The sequence below is a fragment of the Pelobates fuscus genome, chromosome 9, assembly GCF_036172605.1.
Source record: "Pelobates fuscus isolate aPelFus1 chromosome 9, aPelFus1.pri, whole genome shotgun sequence".
NCBI lineage: Eukaryota > Metazoa > Chordata > Amphibia > Anura > Pelobatidae > Pelobates > Pelobates fuscus.
The window spans coordinates 74,178,044-74,199,759 of record NC_086325.1 but is presented as its reverse complement, the minus strand read 5'-3'; the positions used below and the strand labels follow the sequence as shown (position 1 = coordinate 74,199,759).

The 21,716-nt window shown below is 40.1% G+C and overlaps 1 protein-coding gene across 1 annotated transcript in view; it reads left to right on the top strand.

The window, feature by feature from the left end:
• Positions 1 to 1,078: 1,078 nt before the first annotated feature.
• The window catches only part of LOC134572838 (cysteine-rich hydrophobic domain-containing protein 2-like), a 47,033-nt gene continuing 26,395 nt past the window's right edge, over positions 1,079 to 21,716 (top strand). Inside the window, exons 1-2 of the mRNA XM_063432079.1 lie at positions 1,079 to 1,277; positions 11,560 to 11,614. Of these exons, the coding sequence (XP_063288149.1) occupies positions 1,102 to 1,277; positions 11,560 to 11,614 (231 nt within the window). The 5' untranslated portion in view covers positions 1,079 to 1,101. The remainder of the gene's footprint in view (positions 1,278 to 11,559; positions 11,615 to 21,716) is intronic.

The window sequence follows — 21,716 nt, the reverse complement described above, 5'->3', positions numbered from 1 at the left end:
GGGCGCAATAAAGAAAATGATGTGTAAATGTGTGTGTGTCTGTTAGTGTGTCTGTCAGTGAATGTGTGTGTCTGTCAGTGAGTGTGTGTGTCTGTCAGTGAGTGTGTGTGTCTGTCAGTGAGTGTGTCTGTCTATGTCTGTCAGTAAGTGTGTGTGTCTATGAGTGTGTCAGTGAGTGTGTGTGTTGGTCAGTGTTGCATTGGCTGCAACTGGACAGTGGAATATCTGTAGGTGCATGGAGGCATGCAACGGCACGTCACATTCTGACGTGCTCCACCTTCACAGGGTTTCAAGAAGTAGCGGGAGGATCAGATTTGGCACAGGGTGCGGACGGCACCATTTGGGGTATAGCAGAGGCCAGACTCTTATACTGGCAGCGGCAAAGTGAGTGGAGTCTGCTTGTTGGCTAGAGGGGGGTGCTGGGATTTAGTAGAGGGGGGACAACTGAGATTTAGTATATATGGGGGGGACTGGGATTTAGTAGATGGGGGTGCTATGGTTTAGTAGAGTGGGGATGCTTGGGTTTTTTAATACTGTACTTTTCAAATAAACCTACGTTTCTATGAAAATTTAAGGTTGTTTTTTTTTTTGGTCCACATAACCTTTAACCTTGTTTATGTGGCCCGTGTTAGATTTTGGGTTTGACATGCTTGCGTTAAAATCTTACCCAATGATACCCTAAAAGTCAGGTCAATACACAGGTCTACCTTTTAGGATCTGGTGGCCAAATGCGAAGCCACTAAGTGATGTCAGAAATCGGTGAGGCAGTCACAGCATGTCTGAGTGCTCTCATACCCAGGAAATGCCCACAATCTCTACATGAATGTCTGCAAAGTCTCTCAGTGCTATTTCCAGCCATGAATAAAGGGTGTAGGAAATTGCAGATATAATCACGGCAGACATTGTGTTTTTTTATACACTGCTCACCTTGACCTGTTTTACCAGCCAGATACATATAGTGAGGAGCCCTCCCAGCTAACTCACGTGTTTCCCGCCTTTCCGCACAAAGAGCATGCTGGGAGTGTTCTTTCCTCCCTAGGCTCCGCCCACCTCTGCCGTCAGTCGCAGTCACCGCAGTTCCAACTCCGTTATGGTGACGTCATGAGCGTGCTGCTGCCCAATATGGCGGACTTCGATACTATCTACGAGTTGGATGAAGAAGAGGACGATGATAGTGAGGAGCCTGACTCGGGTCGCGGCCGGGTAGTGGACGATGAGTACTTACTGAGATACGCTCCGGACCCGGTGGTGGTTCGGGGAGCCGGCCATATTACCGTGTAAGAAAGGAGGGGGAGAGCTGGGAAAGGCCTCACCTACAATCCCTGACTGCCACTCATACTCACTGACTGCCACTCATACTCACTGACTGCCACTCATACTCACTGACTGCCACTCATACTCACTGACTGCCACTCATACTCACTGACTGACACTCATACTCACTGACTGACACTCATACTCACTGACTGACACTCATACTCACTGACTGACACTCATACTCACTGACTGACACTCATACTCACTGACTGACACTCATACTCACTGACTGACACTCATACTCACTGACCGACACTCATACTCACTGACCGACACTCAGGCTGTGCAGCCCCCGACTGACACTCAGGCTGTGCAGCCCCCGACTGACACTCAGGCTGTGCAGCCCCCGACTGACACTCAGGCTGTGCAGCCCCCGACTGACACTCAGGCTGTGCAGCCCCCGACTGACACTCAGGCTGTGCAGCCCCCGACTGACACTCAGGCTGTGCAGCCCCCGACTGACACTCAGGCTGTGCAGCCCCCGACTGACACTCAGGCTGTGCAGCCCCCGACTGACACTCAGGCTGTGCAGCCCCCGACTGACACTCAGGCTGTGCAGCCCCCGACTGACACTCAGGCTGTGCAGCCCCCGACTGACACTCAGGCTGTGCAGCCCCCGACTGACACTCAGGCTGTGCAGCCCCCGACTGACACTCAGGCTGTGCAGCCCCCGACTGACACTCAGGCTGTGCAGCCCCCGACTGACACTCAGGCTGTGCAGCCCCCGACTGACACTCAGGCTGTGCAGCCCCCGACTGACACTCAGGCTGTGCAGCCCCCGACTGACACTCAGGCTGTGCAGCCCCCGACTGACACTCAGGCTGTGCAGCCCCCGACTGACACTCAGGCTGTGCAGCCCCCGACTGACACTCAGGCTGTGCAGCCCCCGACTGACACTCATAGTCACTCACTGACTGACACTCATAGTCACTCACTGACTGACACTCATAGTCACTCACTGACTGACACTCATAGTCACTCACTGACTGACACTCATAGTCACTCACTGACTGACACTCATAGTCACTCACTGACTGACACTCATAGTCACTCACTGACTGACACTCATAGTCACTCACTGACTGACACTCATAGTCACTCACTGACTGACACTCATAGTCACTCACTGACTGACACTCATAGTCACTCACTGACTGACACTCATAGTCACTCACTGACTGACACTCATAGTCACTCACTGACTGACACTCATAGTCACTCACTGACTGACACTCATAGTCACTCACTGACTGACACTCATAGTCACTCACTGACTGACACTCATAGTCACTCACTGACTGACACTCATAGTCACTCACTGACTGACACTCATAGTCACTCACTGACTGACACTCATAGTCACTCACTGACTGACACTCACTGGTGCTTAAAGGGACACCATAGGCACCCAGAACACTTCAGCTCATGGAAGTGGACTGGGTGCAATGTCCCTGCCCCCCTTAATCCTGCAATGTAAAAGTTTATTTGTTAAATTAACTTTTTCCCACGGTTGTTTTGTGTGCACCTGTATGAACTCTGACAAGGTATATACATTTTGTACTCCCAACTGTGTGTCTATTGGGTGTATTTTGGTATTTATTTAGTGTGCTAATATTATAGCCTTTACAGGCTTGTTCACTAAAATGACAGCAGTGTAGATTTAAAATTTAAGACCAAATAGCCAAGCTGAAACCTCAAGTGACTTGGAGATTATATCTAATCAAACTATCTTGGCACAAATTTTGGATCTTCGTTTGAATAACCAGCATTTCTCACTTTAGTAAATAACACTGTAAATGTCTGAAATGTTCAAGGTGTTTATGATAACCATTTTAAGATGTCTGGTTAACCTTAAAAATGTATATATTATTATTTTTATTGTTTTAAGTTTACACTAGGAAGTGCCTCTAGTGGTAGTCTGATACCCAATTGGTGTAATCTCAAATGTAAACATGGCCGCTTGTTAGAAATAGCAGTATTTTACATTGTCCAAGGACATCATCTGTGCACCTATCACTATAAGTATCTATTGTGGATGACACACAAAGGTATCAGTGGTTCCTACTTTCTCTTGGGTATGTCTTTCTCTAGCATTGGGTCACTGTGACTAGTTCTCTGACAGGCTACTAGGCAGAGCGTGGTAGCTCCTGTTGGCAAATGCAAAAAGGCAATTGTAGAAGCTTCCATGTATAAAGAGGCAGAATTTTCAGATCGATAAAATTATGGGAAATCAGTTTTACTAAATTTGGGAATTGGGAATAGGGTTATGGGGTTCCAATAGAGCTAGACTTTTTGCAGGAAAGATAGCAAATTAAAAATATTATAACGAAGTTTGAAATAGTGTACATGCTTAGATATCTAATGGTCTAACTCCACCTCCAGCTGCATCTTTAGCCAGCTTGGAATGAGTGTTCCAGGTTGGCTAATGCCAATTCTGCATATTCCATTTGTTGGCTGAGAGTGCTAAGTTGACAGCTGAATGAGCAGGGGGATCGGAATCTGGCTTTAGCAGCTCTGGTGCCCTGCGGACCCAGACTAAACGCACACTGCTGCAAAACGTTTCCTCCCCCCCACCCCTCCTTTTTTTTTTTTTTTTAAATGGCGCCAGGCTACTCCTTGCTTCTTTTCCACCACAGTGGCCTGCAGTGGTAATGTTGCTTGGAGTTACCCTTTAAAGCAGCCCACCACCCTTACAAATTTGCATTTATACTCCAAATTACTGTGTTGGAATTTCACTGATATTCCAACACAGTCAAAAATAATATCGTAAGACAAAGTAGGAACTACTTTGCTTATGTATTTTTCCTACTTGACAAAAATGAAGAGCTCCTGCTGTCAAGCCGTCAGTAGTGGCGACTGCGACGGACCCGCTGGCACTCCGACAGAGTACCTCCGCGCGCTCCTAGTGCTTGCCGAGGACTTCAAGCACTCCAACCGACACCATCAGCACTGCAGACTTATCCCATCCCCCAAGCATGAGCCAAGGCTTCAAGAAAGGGTCAAGCAGGTCTGTTTAATGATCACACAAAAGCAACAGCACTCATGCAGCAAAACAACTCCTCCTCAGAGGAAAACAAAATTACAGTTAAAAGGGTCAGACAGTGTTTGAATATATGACAGTTATAAGGCCAGACCGTGTTTGAATATGACAGTTATAAGGCCAGACAGTGTTTGAATATATGACAGTTATAAGGCCAGACCGTGTTTGAATATATGACAGTTATAAGGTCAGACAGTGTTTGAATATATGACAGTTATAAGGCCAGACCGTGTTTGAATATATGACAGTTATAAGGCCAGACCGTGTTTGAATATATGACAGTTATAAGGCCAGACAGTGTTTGAATATATGACAGTTATAAGGTCAGTGTTTGAATATATGACAGTTATAAAGCCAGACAGTGTTTGAATTTCTGACAGTTATTGGAAGTTGCAGAACTGTGCCAGTACCATTTAAAGGGCCAGAACAGTCTTTTAAAACACCAATAAGTCCAAATGGTGTTTCTAACTGGCAAAATCTCCCAGGGACCATAGTCATACCGCAAGAGGCTGGTAATTAGTCCTCTCCAGGCACAAGTGGCGAAGGGCACTTCGTCACAGCGACTAAGGGGTAAAAGAAAGGCATTGTTTATGGAAGATCCTGTGGGATCCTCCGATGACATCAGTGTTGTACTCGTGTGCATGTGCCAGAGCTCGCTGTCTATGCCCGCCCCCTTCAACTGCAACCCTCCTAAGACAAAAGTTTGTATGCAAACACTATATATAGTGTTTGTATTCATACACACACTGTAAATAAATATTGTTAAAGACACACACACTCTATTTCTATGTTCACTCTCTCACTCACTCTAGTTTTAAAATAAGTTTACTTACTGTTTGAAGTCAGTAGATTCTCCTGCCTTCAGCCTGTCAGCCTGAGCCCACGCTGTGTGCAGGAAATCCTTATCTCCCATATTGTCGGCTCTGATTGCTGACAGCCTCCGGGTTACTACAGGACACAGGATGCACTTTCACAGTGCCTCCTGTGTCCTGATAGCACGTTTGATGTCTTCAGCCAAGCGTGAAGAATTCAAAGGTGATGAATGTGAATTAGGCAGCAGTTTACTTGGATGTCCCTCTGGTGGCCGTCTGAGTGACTGCCACTCAAGGTGTTCCTAGTTTCCAAGGTAAACACTGTATTTTCTCAGAAAATAGGGTTTACCTGAAAAGGGCTGCAGGGAGCTATTGTGATCACCTGAACAACCCCATTAAGCTAAAGTTGTTCAGGTGACTATAGTGTCCCTTTAAGCAATGTTTCAATTTCTCCTCTTTGTTTGTAACATTTGTTCTGGCTTTGCCTTGTCAGAATTGGATTATAATATGCTAAACGTTTGATATTAAAGTGGCTCTGAAAACTTGCCTTTCTCCTATTGTTACTCTTCTTTTCCTCTTTCCCAATTTGTACTTATCTTTATTCTGTTCTATTTCTCTTGAAAACACAATACAAATTGGAGGACTAATTAGAGGACTATAAGGGTGGAGCTTAACCATGCTCAACTTCCTTTGTCACAGAAAATTCTAACACAATGTCCCGCCCTTCCTCCATTGTCCCACGAGATCTTTGTGCCTCATTTCTACTGATAGTAGACTTGGTCTATTCGTCCATTTGTCCGAAAGATGAATGAGCAAATACAAATTACAACAAATGAAATTTTCATGCAATTACCGTATATACTCGAGTATAAGCAGAGTTTTTCAGCACATTTTTTGTGCTGAAAAACCCCAACTCGGCTTATACTCGAGTCAATAGTCTGTATTATGGCAATTTGCATTGCCATAATACAGACTGGGGCTGCAGAGATGTTACTTACCTGTCCTGCAGCTCCTGTCAGCTCCCTTCTCCTCTGCGCCGTCCGTTCAGCACCTCGGTCAGCTCCCAGTGTAAATCTCGCGAGAGCTAATAATAAGTGGGCTACCTAGTTCAGCCTTCCTGCTGGGCATTGCTATAAGGAAGGTAAAAAAAATGGAAAAAAGGGGGTGGAGGGGAATTGAGGAGGGGAGCTGATGCACAGATGACAAATCATAATATGAGCAAATAGAGAAGTTGTCTGAATATCACTGAAAGAGGAGACCTTCGTTTGTTCCTTACGAAAATCGAACCAGATATCAAATACTTTGTCTCGCAGCATCAACCTCAAAGGAACACTATAGTCACCTTAATTATTTTAGCTAAATAAAGCAGTTTTAGTGTATAGATCATTCCCCTGCAATTTCACTGTCATTTAGGAGTTTAACCCTTTAAGACCGGAGGGCGTACTATTACGCCCTATTTAATAATACGCCCTCCGTTTGGCCCCCCGCGGCACATCCGTCCTCTTCCGCACAAACAGCACTTACACGGACGATATTATTGCTGTGATGCTTTTTACTGTTTTGAAACACAAATATTTGTGTTCAGCGGAGTCTCCCGAGTACAACAGTACCCCTCATGTACAGGTTTTATGGTGTTTTCAAAAGTCACAGCGTCAAATATAAGGCTTGTTTCATTTCTTTCACATTAAAATTCGCCAGATTGGTTACATTGCCTTTGAGACCCTATGGTAGCCCAAGAATGAAAATTACCCCCATGATGGCATACCATTTGCAATAGTAGGCAACCCAAGGTATTGCAAATGGGGTATGTCCAGTCTTTTTTAGTAGCCATCTGGTCACAAACACTGGCCAAAATTGGCGTTTTTTGCATTTTTCACACACAAACAAATACTAACGCTAACTTTGGGCCAGTGTTTGTGACCAAATGGCTACTAAAAAAGACTGGACATATCCCATTTGCAATACCTTGGGTTGTCTACTATTGCAAATGGTATGCCATTATGGATGTAAATTTTATTCCTGGGCTACTATACAGTCTCAAAGGCAATGTAACCAATCTGGCGAATTTCAATGTCAAATGTAACGTGCTATATTTGACCCTGTAACTTCCCAAAACACCATAAAACCTGTACATAGAGGGTACTGTTTTACACGTGAGACTTTGCTGAATACAAATGTGTATTTTATTGCAGTAAAAGCAAACAGTATTATGACATTGACAGTTAAAATGTCATGTAGAACTAAAAAAATAAATCTTATTTTCTCCCAATTTTTTCATATTAAATTATGTTTCATAGCTAAATATTTGATATTAAATGAAATCCCTGTTTCCCCTGAATAAAATGATATATATATAATAAGGGGGGTGCATTTAATATGAAAGAGGTGAATTACGGTTGGACAGACATATAGCGCAAATGCCAAGTTTTTTTTTACGCTTTGTTTTATAAATTTGGCCCAGTCCTTAACCCCTTAAGGACCGCTGACGGTTCAGGACTGTCAGCGGTAAAACGTGCGTTTGGACCGCTGACAGTCCTGAACCGTCATAACGGTCTTGGGCAACTTACCTGATCGCCGTCGGTCCCACGGCGGCGATCAGCTCTCCTCCCGGTCCAGGGGGACTGCCTGTCTGCCCGGGCAGTCCCCCCTCGGCAGATCAGGACCCCACGGCCATGTGATCACTCGATCACATGACCGCAATAGGGGTCCATGTGTCTGCCTGCAGGGGGACTGTCTGTGCTGACAGGCAGTCTCCCTGCAAGTGAAAAATCAAAAATAAAGTTAAAAAAAAAACAATCAGTGTAAAAAAAAAATAATATGTATATGTATATATATCATATATATAATGTCATACTAAGTGTATTTTTATATTTATATATACGTATATTAATATAAAAATACACTTATATTTAAATTACACACTAATATATACAATATATATAATAACTATATATATGGTATATATATATTATTATAAAATACAAATAATATGTTAATAAAAATAAATAACAAAAAATAAAAATAATTTTTAATAATTAAAAAAAAATTATATATATGCAATTTTATTCTAACAGTATTTTGATATTGATATATATATATTTATATCAAAATACACTTAGAATGTAATGATATATATATCTATGTATAAATAAATAAATAAAAATAATACGAAATATACATATGTCCACATACATAATTACATAAATAATTTCATAAATATACACGTAGACGTCAAATATATAAATATGTATATATATTAAAATTATACGTGCATATTTATGTAATATTTTTACCTAATTAAGTAATTTTAATGATTGCAATTCGAGGGACCTGCCTGCCAACCCAGGCCGAAAGTCCAGATCATTTAATTTGCTAGCACTGTGTTTAACCCTGTAACTTTCTATGACACCCTAAATCCTGTACATGGGGGTACTGTTTTACTCGGGAGACTTTGCTGAACACAAATATTAGTGTTTCAAAACAGTAAAACATATCACAGCGATGATATTGTCAGTGAAAGTGAAGTTTTTTGCATTTTTCACACACAAACAGCTCTTTCACTGAGGATATTATTGCTGTGATATATTTTACTGTTCTGATACACTAATATTTGTGTTCAGTGAAGTCTCCTGAGTATAACAGTACCCCACATGTAGATGTTTTATAGTGTTTGTGAAAGTTACAGGGTCAAATATAAGGCTTGATTTTACTTTTTTTTTTTATTGAAATTTGTCAGATTGGTTAGGTTGCCTTTGAGAGCGTATGGTAGCCAAGGAATGAGAATTAGCCCCATGATGGCATACCATTTGCAAAAGAAGACAACCCAAGGTATTGCAAATGGGGTATGTTCAGCCTTTTTTAGTAGCCACCTAGTCACAAACACTGGCCAAAGTTAGCGTTTTTTGCATTTTTAACACACAAACAAATATAAATGCTAACTTTGGCCAGTGTTTGTGACTAGGTGGCTACTAAAAAAGACTGGACATACCCCATTTTGAATACCCTGGGTTGTCTAAATAACACCCCACATGTACATATTTTTTTAAAAGTAGACAACCCAGGGTATTCAATATGGGGTATGTCCAGACTTTTTTAGTAGCCACTTAGTCGCAAACACTGGCCAAAGTTAGCGTTCATATTTGTTTGTGTGTGAAAAAAGTAAAAAACTAAATTAAACGCTAATTTTGGCCAGTGTTTGTGACTAAGTGGTTACTAAAAAAGACTGGACATACCCCATTTGCAATACCTTGGGTTGTCTTCTTTTGCAAATGGTATGCCATCATGGGGGTAATTCTCATTCCTGGGCTACCATACGCTCTCAAAGGCAACGTAACCAACCTGGCCATTTTCAATGTAAAAATATTTGACCCATATAATTGACCCTGTAACTTTCAAAAACGCTATAAAACCTGTACATGGGGGTCCTGTTCTAATCAGGAGACTTTGCTGAACACAAATATTAGTGTTTCAAAACTGGAAAATGTATCAACAATTATATCATCAGTAAAAGTGCTGTTTGTGTGTGAAAAATGCAAAAAAAGTAACTTTCACTGACAATATCATCGCTGTGATATGTTTTACTGTTTTGAATCACTAATATTTGTGTTCAGCGAAGTCTCCCGAGTAAAACAGTACCCCCCATGTACAGGTTTTAGGGTGTCGTAGAACGTTACAGGGTAAAATACAGTGATAGCAAATTAAATTCTCTGGACTTTCGGCCTGGGTTGGCAGGCAGGTCCCTTAAATTGCAATCAATAAAATAACTTAATTATGTAAAAATATTACATAAATACGCACATAGAATTTAAATATATATGCATATTTATATATTTGAAGTCTACGTGTATATTTATATAATTATTTATGTAATTTTGTATATGGACATATGAATAGTTCGCATTCTTTTTATTTATATATACATAGGTATATATACAATTTCATTCTAAGTGTATTTTGATATAAATATATATATATATATATATATATATATTAATATCAAAATATAGTTAGAATAACATTTCGTATAGATATATCATTTTTTTATTATTATTTTAATTTTTTTTAATTTAATTAAAATTATTTATTCATATTTTATAATATATATATATATATATATATACAATATATATAGTTATTATATATATTATATATATTATATATACACATGTGTAAATTAAGTATAAGTGTATTTTTATATTAATATATGTACATATTAATATAAAAATACACTTAGCATGACATTATATATATATATATATATATATATATATATATATGATATATAGACATATATTATATAGGTATAATATATGTCTATATGTCATATATATATACACATATATAATTTATTTTTTTTTTTTATTAACTTTCACTTTAAATTTTTTTTTTGATTTTACAGTTGCAGGGAGACTGCCTGTCAGCACAGACAGTCCCCCTGCAGGCAGAGACTAGGACACCTATTGTGACCATGTGGTCGCCCTGTTGGGCGATCACATGGCCACAGGGGTCCTAAACCGCCATGGGGAGAAGACTGTCTGGGCTGCAGGCAGTCTCCCCACACCGGGAGCACCGCCGATCGCCGCCGGGGGAACGACGGCGATCGGGTAAGTACATTAAACGGTTAGGACAGTTCAGGACCGTCACCGGTCGTCAACGCAAAAATGCCGATGACGGTCCTGAACCGTCCTCCGTCCTTAAGGGGTTAAATAATTGTATCTCAATCTCTAAATTGAACTTTAATCACATACAGGAGGCTCTTGCAGGGTCTAGCAAGCTATTAACATAGCATGGGATAAGAATCTTTTCAGGACGTGTTTATGGAAGGCTGTGCAAGTCACATGCAGGGAGGTGTGACTAGGGTTCATCAACAAAGGGATTTAACTCCTAAATGGCAGAGAATTGAGCAGTGAGGCTGCAGGGGCATGTTCTATACACCAAAACTGCTTCATTAAGCTAAAGTTGTACAGGTGACTATAGTGTCCCTTCAAGGATCTCATTAATCACTAGTTAAAGGTAATTACCATTTACTTTGTTTTCTCATTAAACTTTAAAAAGTTAAAAACATAAACATGCATACAGTAGAAATTTTTAAGAAATGTACGTACAATTTTTTTTATTTTTTTTAACACCCTCATTTCTAAAAAATATTCTGCACTTGCGTGAAAACTGGTGGGCGGTAAGGACATTTTTCCATCAAGAAAGATACATTAGTGGGCTGTAGGTAGAAAATGGTTGACTGCCCCTGATTTAGATCAATGTCTCTTAGGTGACCAACCTGCCTTTAACATATTATTTTGCTGTTAGGATAGGGAAGTTTGGCTTCTAAAATAGAATAGTTTTGCAAATATGATGCCTGCTTGGAGCTGACTATGTTCTCTTTTCTCTTTATAGATTTGGCTTGAGCAACAAATTTGATGCTGAATTCCCCTCCGTTTTAACAGGAAAGGTAAGCCTTTTTCAAAGTAACCTTCAATTGGCATGTTTTGAGTACATGTGTGCTGTCCTAAAAATAATGCACTTTTTACATGTTGAGATGTCCAACTTCCTGTAAAATAAGCAATGTCTTAATTTGGTTTTTTTTTTTCCTTCTTCAATAAAGGGTCATGCTGTTTAGTCTGACCATATCATTTTAATGATGCCGGTAAATCCATTTTCTGTACATCTATATTCTAGGTCTGTCTACCTTGTCCCCAACTTAAAACAACATAAAGGTACTCTAGAGATGCAGTCATCTTAGTAAAGCATGATTCTAACTAGGATACCTCTTCAGTATTTTTAATTTGTTACTACAATCCAACTCTACCCAGTGTAGGAAGCATATGGCATTAATATATTCATATGTTAAGTGCTTATTAAATATCATGGCCAGTTATTTAAAGTGAAAAATAAACCATGGACCTAATTTAGTGTACAAATATAGATTTGTTTTTTCCTCTTCAACATGTTGTTGGAGTTTTTTTTTTTCTTATTGCATGGCATTTGTCACAATTAAGTTGCTTGTCTTTTAATTTGTGTAATGTCTCTGTTTAGCAGCTGTTGGGGGAGAGGTATGTATTCATTGTAATTTTATTTTGGTGTATATAGAAAATGTTGGTACCCTATGTTTTGCTGTTTATCTGTGACGTTAATAGGGCTTAATTAGAAAACTAACCATTTCTGATAAACTTAAGTTTGTCAGAATGTCTTTCTGAATGATCTGTTGTTGTAAATTTAAGTTTTCTGTAAAGGAAGGGGGGGGAAACTGAATCGTCTTGGTATGGTAGTTACTTGTGCTTTATTTGAATCTAAATCAAGAAATAAATCACTTGGTCATTGTGTTTACATTGTCTAGATTTGTGTCATGTTGACTTTTGTCAGAAATGGTTACTCTGATTGCGTTTATCACAAAGTGTAGGCTACCAAATCCAACTATTTATAAATGAAAATATAAGCTTAATTTAAACAACTGAATTTATTCCTATTTAATAAGATTTTGAACAATACAAATGGTGGATCTATCTTTCAGAATGTTTATAGATCACAAGGTCCACTTAGCTAAGTGGCGCTCTTGGTTATGGTGCAAGAAAGTTGCACAAAATATATTAAATTCTGATAATACTCGCCTTTTCAAATATGTTAACATTTCAAATACAAAAAGGAAGCAAAAGTAGATAACCAATATTATTTTACTTTTTTTGTGACTTGTCCTTTATGTATCACATTTGAAAAGTAAAATTTTGTTCTCTTTATCATTGGTATTCGTTTATACTCCACTCTGAAAATAAGACCAAAGAAAAGCGAATATAGTCAAAGCATCTAATGATGATTCACTTTATATAGAGGGACACTCTTAAGTACCAAAACTGTTAATGCGGCACTGTCACCATCTGGGGACTTTGCAGAAGTTGCAAAGACCCTGGATGGTGAGCTCTACTTACCTCAATCTGTCATTCGTGGGCACAGCAAATTCGGGTCCAAAAGTAGTCCATACATTGTCTTGTGTTTTTAGTTACAAATGGATGGGAAAAAAACAAAGACGAAGTACGCAAGAGGAAGCGATTGGGGAAAATAAAAGCATGGCGTGACAGAGCCACTTTAATGAAGCAGTTTTTGTGTGTAGCCCCTGCAGTCTCAGTAATCTGCCATTTAATTTTGTTAAATTAATCATGTTTCTGTATATGCAGTCTTTGTGTTTTTGCTTTTCTTTTTAGTCAGATCTTACAGCACAGTGTCTTTACTTTAGAAGTTTTTAATTGTTTGCTCTAGTAATTGAACATTAATCATACACATAAGGCTCTAGCATACAACAGAGCAGGAGATAAGAAATTCTAATTTAAGCAGACTGAATTAGACATATAAAAAAGGAAAATAGGTCTCGCCACAATAAACTGTAACGTAATATAAATTGCAGGAATGTACTTACATATATAAAACAGAGCAACATTTTCAATAGTCCTGATATAAAATGGACAGGTAGAGAACCAGGTAGACTTGCAGGAGCTTGAGTTTTATGTGGGTCTGTATAGGTTGTGGATCTTGAAATAGTAGAGTTTTCTTGGTTCAGGTTAGAATATGTGAATACAGAAAGAAAAACTCCAATAGTGCAAACTGCAACTGACAATAAACCGGAAAAGGAAAACTTCACAGCAGGGTGGTATTTACACTCCCCTAATGGAGAGCTAGAACTAGCTCAGGCATAACTGGCATTCAGTGGCGTTGATCCCCCACTGGTAGGATATATGGGTGTGTCTAGGCGGAAGAGGTCCTCTGTATTGGGAAGAAATAAAACCAAATATAGTGCCCACTGTATTTCTTATAAGGCAGGTTAATATAGAAAAGTAAAGTACTCACATTTGAGTGAGCAGGAATATACTGCTCACTGTAATAGCATGGATGGTAAAATCCCCACCTAGGATTCTTGGGCAGGTGAATACTCCAATGTAGTGGATGACCAGGTTAAAATAAATAAAAAATGAAATAAAATACTATAAAAAATTAAGATAAGAAAAAGGTATATGGCACATATAAGTTTAGAAGGCCAATAATAATACACATAATAATATGCATGATGGGGCAGTGTTTACCTCCAGCAAGGGGGCGTGTTAATATCCATGATCCCCCTCTCTTCCCCGCCCAGCATACCTTTCCCATAATGAATTGGGGCTGACAACGTGATTGCTATATGCCGCGATCACGTGACTGCCTCTCCTGAAAAATGTTTTTATTAACCCCTTAACCCCTTAAGGACAGAGCTTCAGAAGCTTGACTTACGCTTAATGACACAAGCAATTTTTGCATTTTCTTGCTGTTTGCGTTCAACTGCAATTTGCATCTCTCTCATTTATTGCACCGGCACATATTATATACTGTTTTTTAAAGGACAGAAAGGGCATTAATTTGATATAACATATATATATATATATAAATGCTTACTTATTATAAAAAAATACAGAAAAATGCAAAAAAAATGAAAAATATTGTTTTTTTTTTTACAGTTTTTGCAATAATAATGTGTGCATAATTAGTGCAGGTTAAGGAAAGTAATTAAAAATAAATTCATTTATTTGTTCTGATTTACAGAATATATAATGTGTCTGGGATTTTAAGTTTTTTTTGGTAGTTACAGGTCACAAAGCACAAGGAGTAAAATAAAATTTTAATGTGGAGCGATTTTAGAATTTGGTATGTTTGTATTGTAAGCCTAATAGCCATAAAAGAAAACAAAATTGCCACACAAAAGTATATATTTATATAAAGTAGACACCACAGGCTATTTACCTAAGGTTGTTTTGACACTTTCTACGTAGCCATTTTACCGCCAACCTCTGCTAAATATTGGAGTAAAATTGTGTTTTTTGGGGGTTTTCGCACACAAACTTATAACAAAGAACTTCTCAAATGTATTTTGTAAAGTTGGTGTGTGCTATTCCTGTACAAAGTTTTATTATGTGTTCAGTTACTTCTGCTGAGTACAACGGTACCCCCATTGTATGTCGTTGGCACTATTTCGTGAAGTTACAGTGCCATATAGGAGACCTATCCATTTCAGTATTCACAGTAGAATTTTGAGAGACTGATTTAATGAGCCTAAGTGTCCATTTGGGGTATTATAACAGTTTGACTGTTCAAAAAAAAAAACCACAAAGGCCTACCATTTGTAAAAGTAGACACTCCAGGGTATCTCATAAGGTGCATATTGTGCCTTAACATGCCCCCATTATTTCACCAATATATGCCAAAGTATGTGGTAAAAAATAATTTTGTGCGTTTTTTACATATGGATTGCATTTTTGCTAGGCATTGTGTATATTTCACATGTGCCACTAAGTTCAAACCCCCCAAATTATGCTCAGCTAAGTCTTCTGAGTAAAATGACACCCCCATTGTATGTCTTTGGCACTATTTCGTGAAGCTACAGTGCCATATAGGAGACCTATCCATTTCAGTATTCACAGTAGAATTTTGAGAGACGGATTTAATGAGCCTATGTGTCCATTTGGGGTATTATAACAGTTTGACTGTTCAAAAAAAAAACCACAAAGGCCTACCATTTGTAAAAGTAGACACTCCAGGGTATCTCATAAGGTGCATATTGTGCCTTAACATGCCCCCATTATTTCACCAATATATGCCAAAGTATGTGGTAAAAAATAATTTTGTGCGTTTTTTACATATGGATTGCATTTTTGCTAGGCATTTTGTATATTTCACATGTGCCACTAAGTTTAAACCCCCCAAATTACGCTCAGCTAAGTCTTCTGAGTAAAATGACACCCCCATTGTATGTCTTTGGCACTATTTCGTGAAGTTACAGTGCCATTTAGGTGACCTGTCCTTTTCAGTATTCAAAGTAGAATTTTGAGAGACGGATTTAATGAGCCTATGTGTCCATTTGGGGTATTATAACAGTTTGACTGTTCAAAAAAACCCCACAAAGGCCTACCATTTGTAAAAGTAGACACTCCAGGGTATCTCATAAAGTGCATATTGTGCCTTAACATGCCCCCATTTTTTCACCAATATATGCCAAAGTATGTGGTAAAAAATAATTTTGTGCGTTTTTTACCTATGGATTGCATTTTTGCTAGGCATTTTGTATATTTCACATTTGCCACTAAGTTCAAACCCCCCAAATTATGCTCAGCTAAGTCTTCTGAGTAAAATGACACCCCCATTGTATGTCTTTGGCACTATTTCGTGAAGCTATAGTGCCATATAGGAGACCTATCCATTTCAGTATTTACAGTACAATTTTGAGAGATGGATTTAATTGGCCTATGCTTCAATTTGGGGCATTATTGCAGTTGGAAAGTTAAAAAAAAAAAACCACGAAGGCCTACCATTTCCTAAAGTAGACACCCCAGGGTATTTCAAAAGGCATATTTTAAACCTTAGCGTAGGATCATTTTTTTGTTAGTTTGTACCAAGTCTAGTTACAATTAGCATTTTTTCTGCCTTTTTGACACACACTTGGAGATGTTACTGTATTTTTTGTAATCCTTATGTGTGCTATGGCAGTAGAACACCTAATATGTTGCTCAGCTATGTCCTCTTAGTGCAGCAATACCCCCATGTGTACCCTTTTTGGGGATATGTGGATGTTGAAGGGGCACATTGGAGACCAAGCCATATCAGTTTTTACCGAACTTTGAATTTTGACGCTCTGCCCATGTGCAATTTCCAAGCATCTTAGCAGGTTTTAAGTTCAAACTACCCCACAAAGGCCTACCATTTCTTAAAGTAGACACCCCAGGGCATTTCAAAAGGCATATTTTAAACCTTAGCGTAGAATCATTTCTTTGTTAGTTTGTACCAAGTCTAGTTGCAATTAGCATTTTTTTCTGCCTTTTTGACACACACTTGGAGATGTTACTGTATATTTTGCAATCCTTATGTGTGCTATGGCAGTATAACACCTAATATGTTGCTCAGCTATGTCCTCTTAGTGCAACAATGTGTCACGGGCAACGCTGTCACGGATTCCAAAACACAGACAGACCACAAAGAGAGAGAACACAGAGAGAGAAACTTGTAATACCGGTCCTTAGAATGGCCGGGCTATACAAGCAGAGAATAGTCAAGGTACAAGCCGAAGTCAAAGGGGTAAAGAGAAACGGAACAACGATAGGACAAGCCGAGGTCAAGGATCAGAGAAGACAGGATAAACGGGAGACAAAGCCAAGATTTGGTAACCAGACAGTTGACTATTCGGCCTGGGTGTGCTTATTCGGCCTGGGTGTGGAAAACTTTAAAACAATGGCCAATACATAGGCCGGGCTGAGAGGGGCAATCAGGGCAGTAATAGCTTGTCTCAACTCTTACGCCCCTCTTGTAACACACCCTGCACCTTTTCTGGGGGTTTTGTTTTTTAGGGGTTGGTGGAATCTTAAAGCAGAAGTGACCTGCCTCCATTCTTCTGCTAGGCTCCACTGATGGTCCCCCTCTGTGGCACTCAAGTAACCCAGAAATGAGCTGAAATTGAAATGAAAGGAATGTGCATTTCAGCTCAGCATTTGCCTTTTTTAAAAATAATAAAGGCATTGTGGACTGCCGTCTGCATTATATATATGCCCACTTTTTTGTACCATGCCCTGGTTTTTGCGCATGATTAGATACGGCTGCATTAGTTGATCGGATAGATCAACTCCCCCCATGTGCCGATTATATTGCTGAATGCAGACTGGCACCCGTTTATGTTCCTCTCTGCCACGAACTGCGACCCTGCGAGTGTTTTCCCCATGGATCGTAGTTAGGATGAAAACCTCCTTTTTATCGCGGTACTTGAGTGCCAGCAGTTCATTCTGGCAGAGAGCTGCTGTTTCCCCCTTTTTTAATTTTTTTTCTGCTAGAGCCTTTGGGAAACCTGTGCGACTCTTCCTGATAGTGCCACAGGCCACGGTCTCAAAACAGTACAGCATTTGTAAGAGTGGGATGCTGTTATAAAAGTTATCGATGTATAAGTGATAACCTTTGTTGAGTAATGGCATTATTAAGTCCCAGACAATTTTCCCACTTGTCCCTACTGTATCTGGGCAACCTGGGGGATCAAGGTGGCTATCCCTTCCTTCGTATACACGGAAGGTGTATACATAGCCACTGCCACTTTCACATAATTTATAGAATTTTATCCCATACCGGGATCTTTTGGATGGGATGTATTGTCTAAATCCCAGTCTTCCCTTATATTTCATGAGGGACTCATCAATTGAAATTTGTTTTTTGGGGGTGTAAATAGTGGCAAATTTTTCATTTAAGTGGGTAATTAGAGGGCGTATTTTATAAAGAATGTCATACTGCGGATGACCTTTTGGGGGGCACTTCATATTGTCATTAAAATGCATAAAACGCAGTATGTCCTCATATCTCTCCCTATGCATAGTCTGGGAAAAAATGGGGGTATTAAAAATAGGATTTTTAGTCCAGTACATTCTAATTGTGGGCTTTTTAACTACCCCCATTAACATGGTCAGTGCCCAGAATTGTTTAATTTCTGGCACACTGGTTGGGTACCATCTCTCTGTCCTGGCGATTCGGGAGTCTTGGTTGCGTGCAAGATATTGCTCCGCATACAGATTCGTCTGGGTAACTACCTCCCCAAAAAATCATCCCCCAAAAACAGCTCCATACAATCCAGCGCATTATAGCCAGACAGGTCAGCCTGTATGCCAGGATTGGCAGTGAACACTGGGATGTCTGGCGAAAAATGATTAGGGGGTACCCAGTCATCTGCGCCATATTGAACATTAGGGGAATCAGCGATTTCCTCTGATGTTACTGCACTATCTGGCACATAGTCCCTGTCCCCTGCGTCACTCTCTGAGGCAGTGTCGGTCGCCTCTGAGTCGGCGGCTAACAGGGCATAAGCCTCCTCTGCGCTATACTTTCGCAACATTTTTAATACAGTTAACACAGCTAAGAAATCTTTAACTAAATAACTAAACTTTTTTTTTTTTTTTTTTTAACCCCTAACTAAATTCCCCAAATTACCACTAAATTCCACCCACCAACTAACTAAATCACAAATTGCTAAAATAAAGGAATAAAATTTAACCCCTTAGGGTTACAAAAAAAATAAAATTTAACCCTTAAGTGTAAAAAAAAAAATAGATCACAGTAAAGTACTGTGACCTGTATATTGATCACTGCTAGCAGTGATCAAGCAGCAGGGAAATGGTTAATATTTTTTTTTAAGGAAGGGGAAAGGGATTAGGAACTTTTTAAAGATATTCACTATTCTTCTGGAACACAATGTTGCAACGATCCGTCTCTCTCCACTTCACAAACCCACACGAGGTGGAGGGAGGCGGATCAGATATCCCAGCAGTATTGTGACCGCTGTGACTGGCTGTTACAGCGATCACATGTGCTGGGACATCGCGATTTGCTGTTGCTGGTCTGCCCCTGACTCAGAGGGACCCAGCAACAGCGTTAACCCCGCAATCGCCGGCACTGCGCGATCGCGGCGTTAATTTTACCGCGTGACGGACGAGGTCCGTCACCCGTCGTTAAGGCCATCCCCAGGATGACGGACCTCGTCCGTCACCCGTCGTGAAGGGGTTAAGACCGCAGCCAAATGTAAAAGTTGTGATAAAAAAAAAACGTAAACAAAACCTGGCATTTGCACTACATGTCTGTCCAACCGTAATTCACCTCTTTCATATTAAATGCACCCACACTTATTATATATCATTTTATTCAGGGGAAACGGGGCTTTGGTTTAACATCAAATATTTAGGTATGGAACATAATTTAATATGAAAAAAATATTACAAAAATGAGAGAAAATAAGATTTTTTTAAAAAATTTTTAGGGGTGCACCGAAATGAAAATTCAGGGCCGAAACCGAAACCGAAAATTCAGGATGCCCTTGACCGAAACCGAAACTGCTTTTTTGCCCAAATACTTTTAAAATACTTTTTCTTTGATTTTATTAATAAAATTCTTTTACATGGATTTATAAATCAAATATGAAAAACTACACGCCAATAAAATAAATAACCACACTTATTGAGAGCAACACACCGAAATTGGACAGAATAGCTTTAAAAAAAACAATATAAATAAAAATCTGTTAACCCTGTTTGCTATATATGACTGAATAATATATATATATATATATATATATATATATATATATATATATATATATATAATTGAATACCATACCAATAATATTTATTAATAATAAAGATTTAGAAATGTGGACTAGGGACTTGAAGAAAGCACTTTGGGCAGATTGGCACGTGCAGAATATAATTAATAAATGAATGTGGCTATGTTTGCAGTAGGATAGGTTTTCTTAAAGTGTATTTCTTTATACACTTGTGGGTATACACGATGTGGGTAGTTTTACAGCAGGTTGCCCCACTGCTCTCACGGCACTTCCGGTTAGAAGGTTGCGCGGCGGCAGTGTGCGGTCTTCTCACAGCGGTACCAGGGTGGATGGTGAGCAGTGGCGTACACATGACCAATGGGGCCGCAAAACATGGCGGCGGGCACCTGGTCGCAGGGCTGCGACCGCGGTATGTACACCAGTGCATGCAGATGCACACACAAAGGACCACTACAAACACCCAGATCACATCAGCTCAATTAAGTGGTCTGGGTGTCAAGTCCCTCTAGTTTTAACCCTGCAGCTGAAAGCATAGCAGTTTCAGAGAAACTGCTATGTTTCACTTAAGGTTAATCCAGCCTCTAGTGGCTGTCTCACTGACAGCCGCTAGAGGAGCTTCAGCGAACTGAAAGTCCATAGGAAAGCATTGAGTAATGCTTTCCTATGGGCGGTTTGAATGCGCGCACGGCTCTTGACGTGCATGCGCATTCGGAGCTGAGCGGCGGAGGGATCCCCAGCGCCAAGGGAGTCCGGCGCTGGAGAAAGGTAAGTGCTGAAGACACACACACACTCTCACGAACAGATGCATACACACTAGCTAACAGACACACACATTTACTGACAGAGAAACACTGAGCGACAGACATACATACACTCTCACTGACAAACACACACTCACTAACAGACATCAAACAGACTCACTAACACAAACACACTCAGTAACAGACACACATTGTAACACACTCACTGACACACACACACACTGTAACACTAACACACACACACACACAGTAACACTAACACACACACACACACTGTAACACTAACACACACACACACACTAACGCTTTTTTTTTTTATTATTTAATCCCCCCAGCCTCCTTACCTTTTGTAGTGCTGAGGGGATTCCCTGGGGTCCAGTGGTGCTGCTGGGCTCCTGGGGGGCCGGTCACCGGGCGGTCAGGCTGGCGGGCGCGTGAGGGAGCACTCTCCCCTGAGTGCTTCCTCTTCAGCTCCCTCGCGCGCCGCGTACTGATACCGGCGCCGGAAGATGACGTCATCTTCCGGCTCCGGTATCATTGCGGTGCGCGAGGGAGCTGAAGAGGAAGCACTCAGGGGAGAGTGCTCCCTCGCGCGCCCGCCAGCCTGACCGCCCTATTTTCTGCCGATATTTGCCAATATCGGCCGAAATGGATTAGGTCCATTTTCGGCCGATACTTTCGGCTGCCGGAATTTC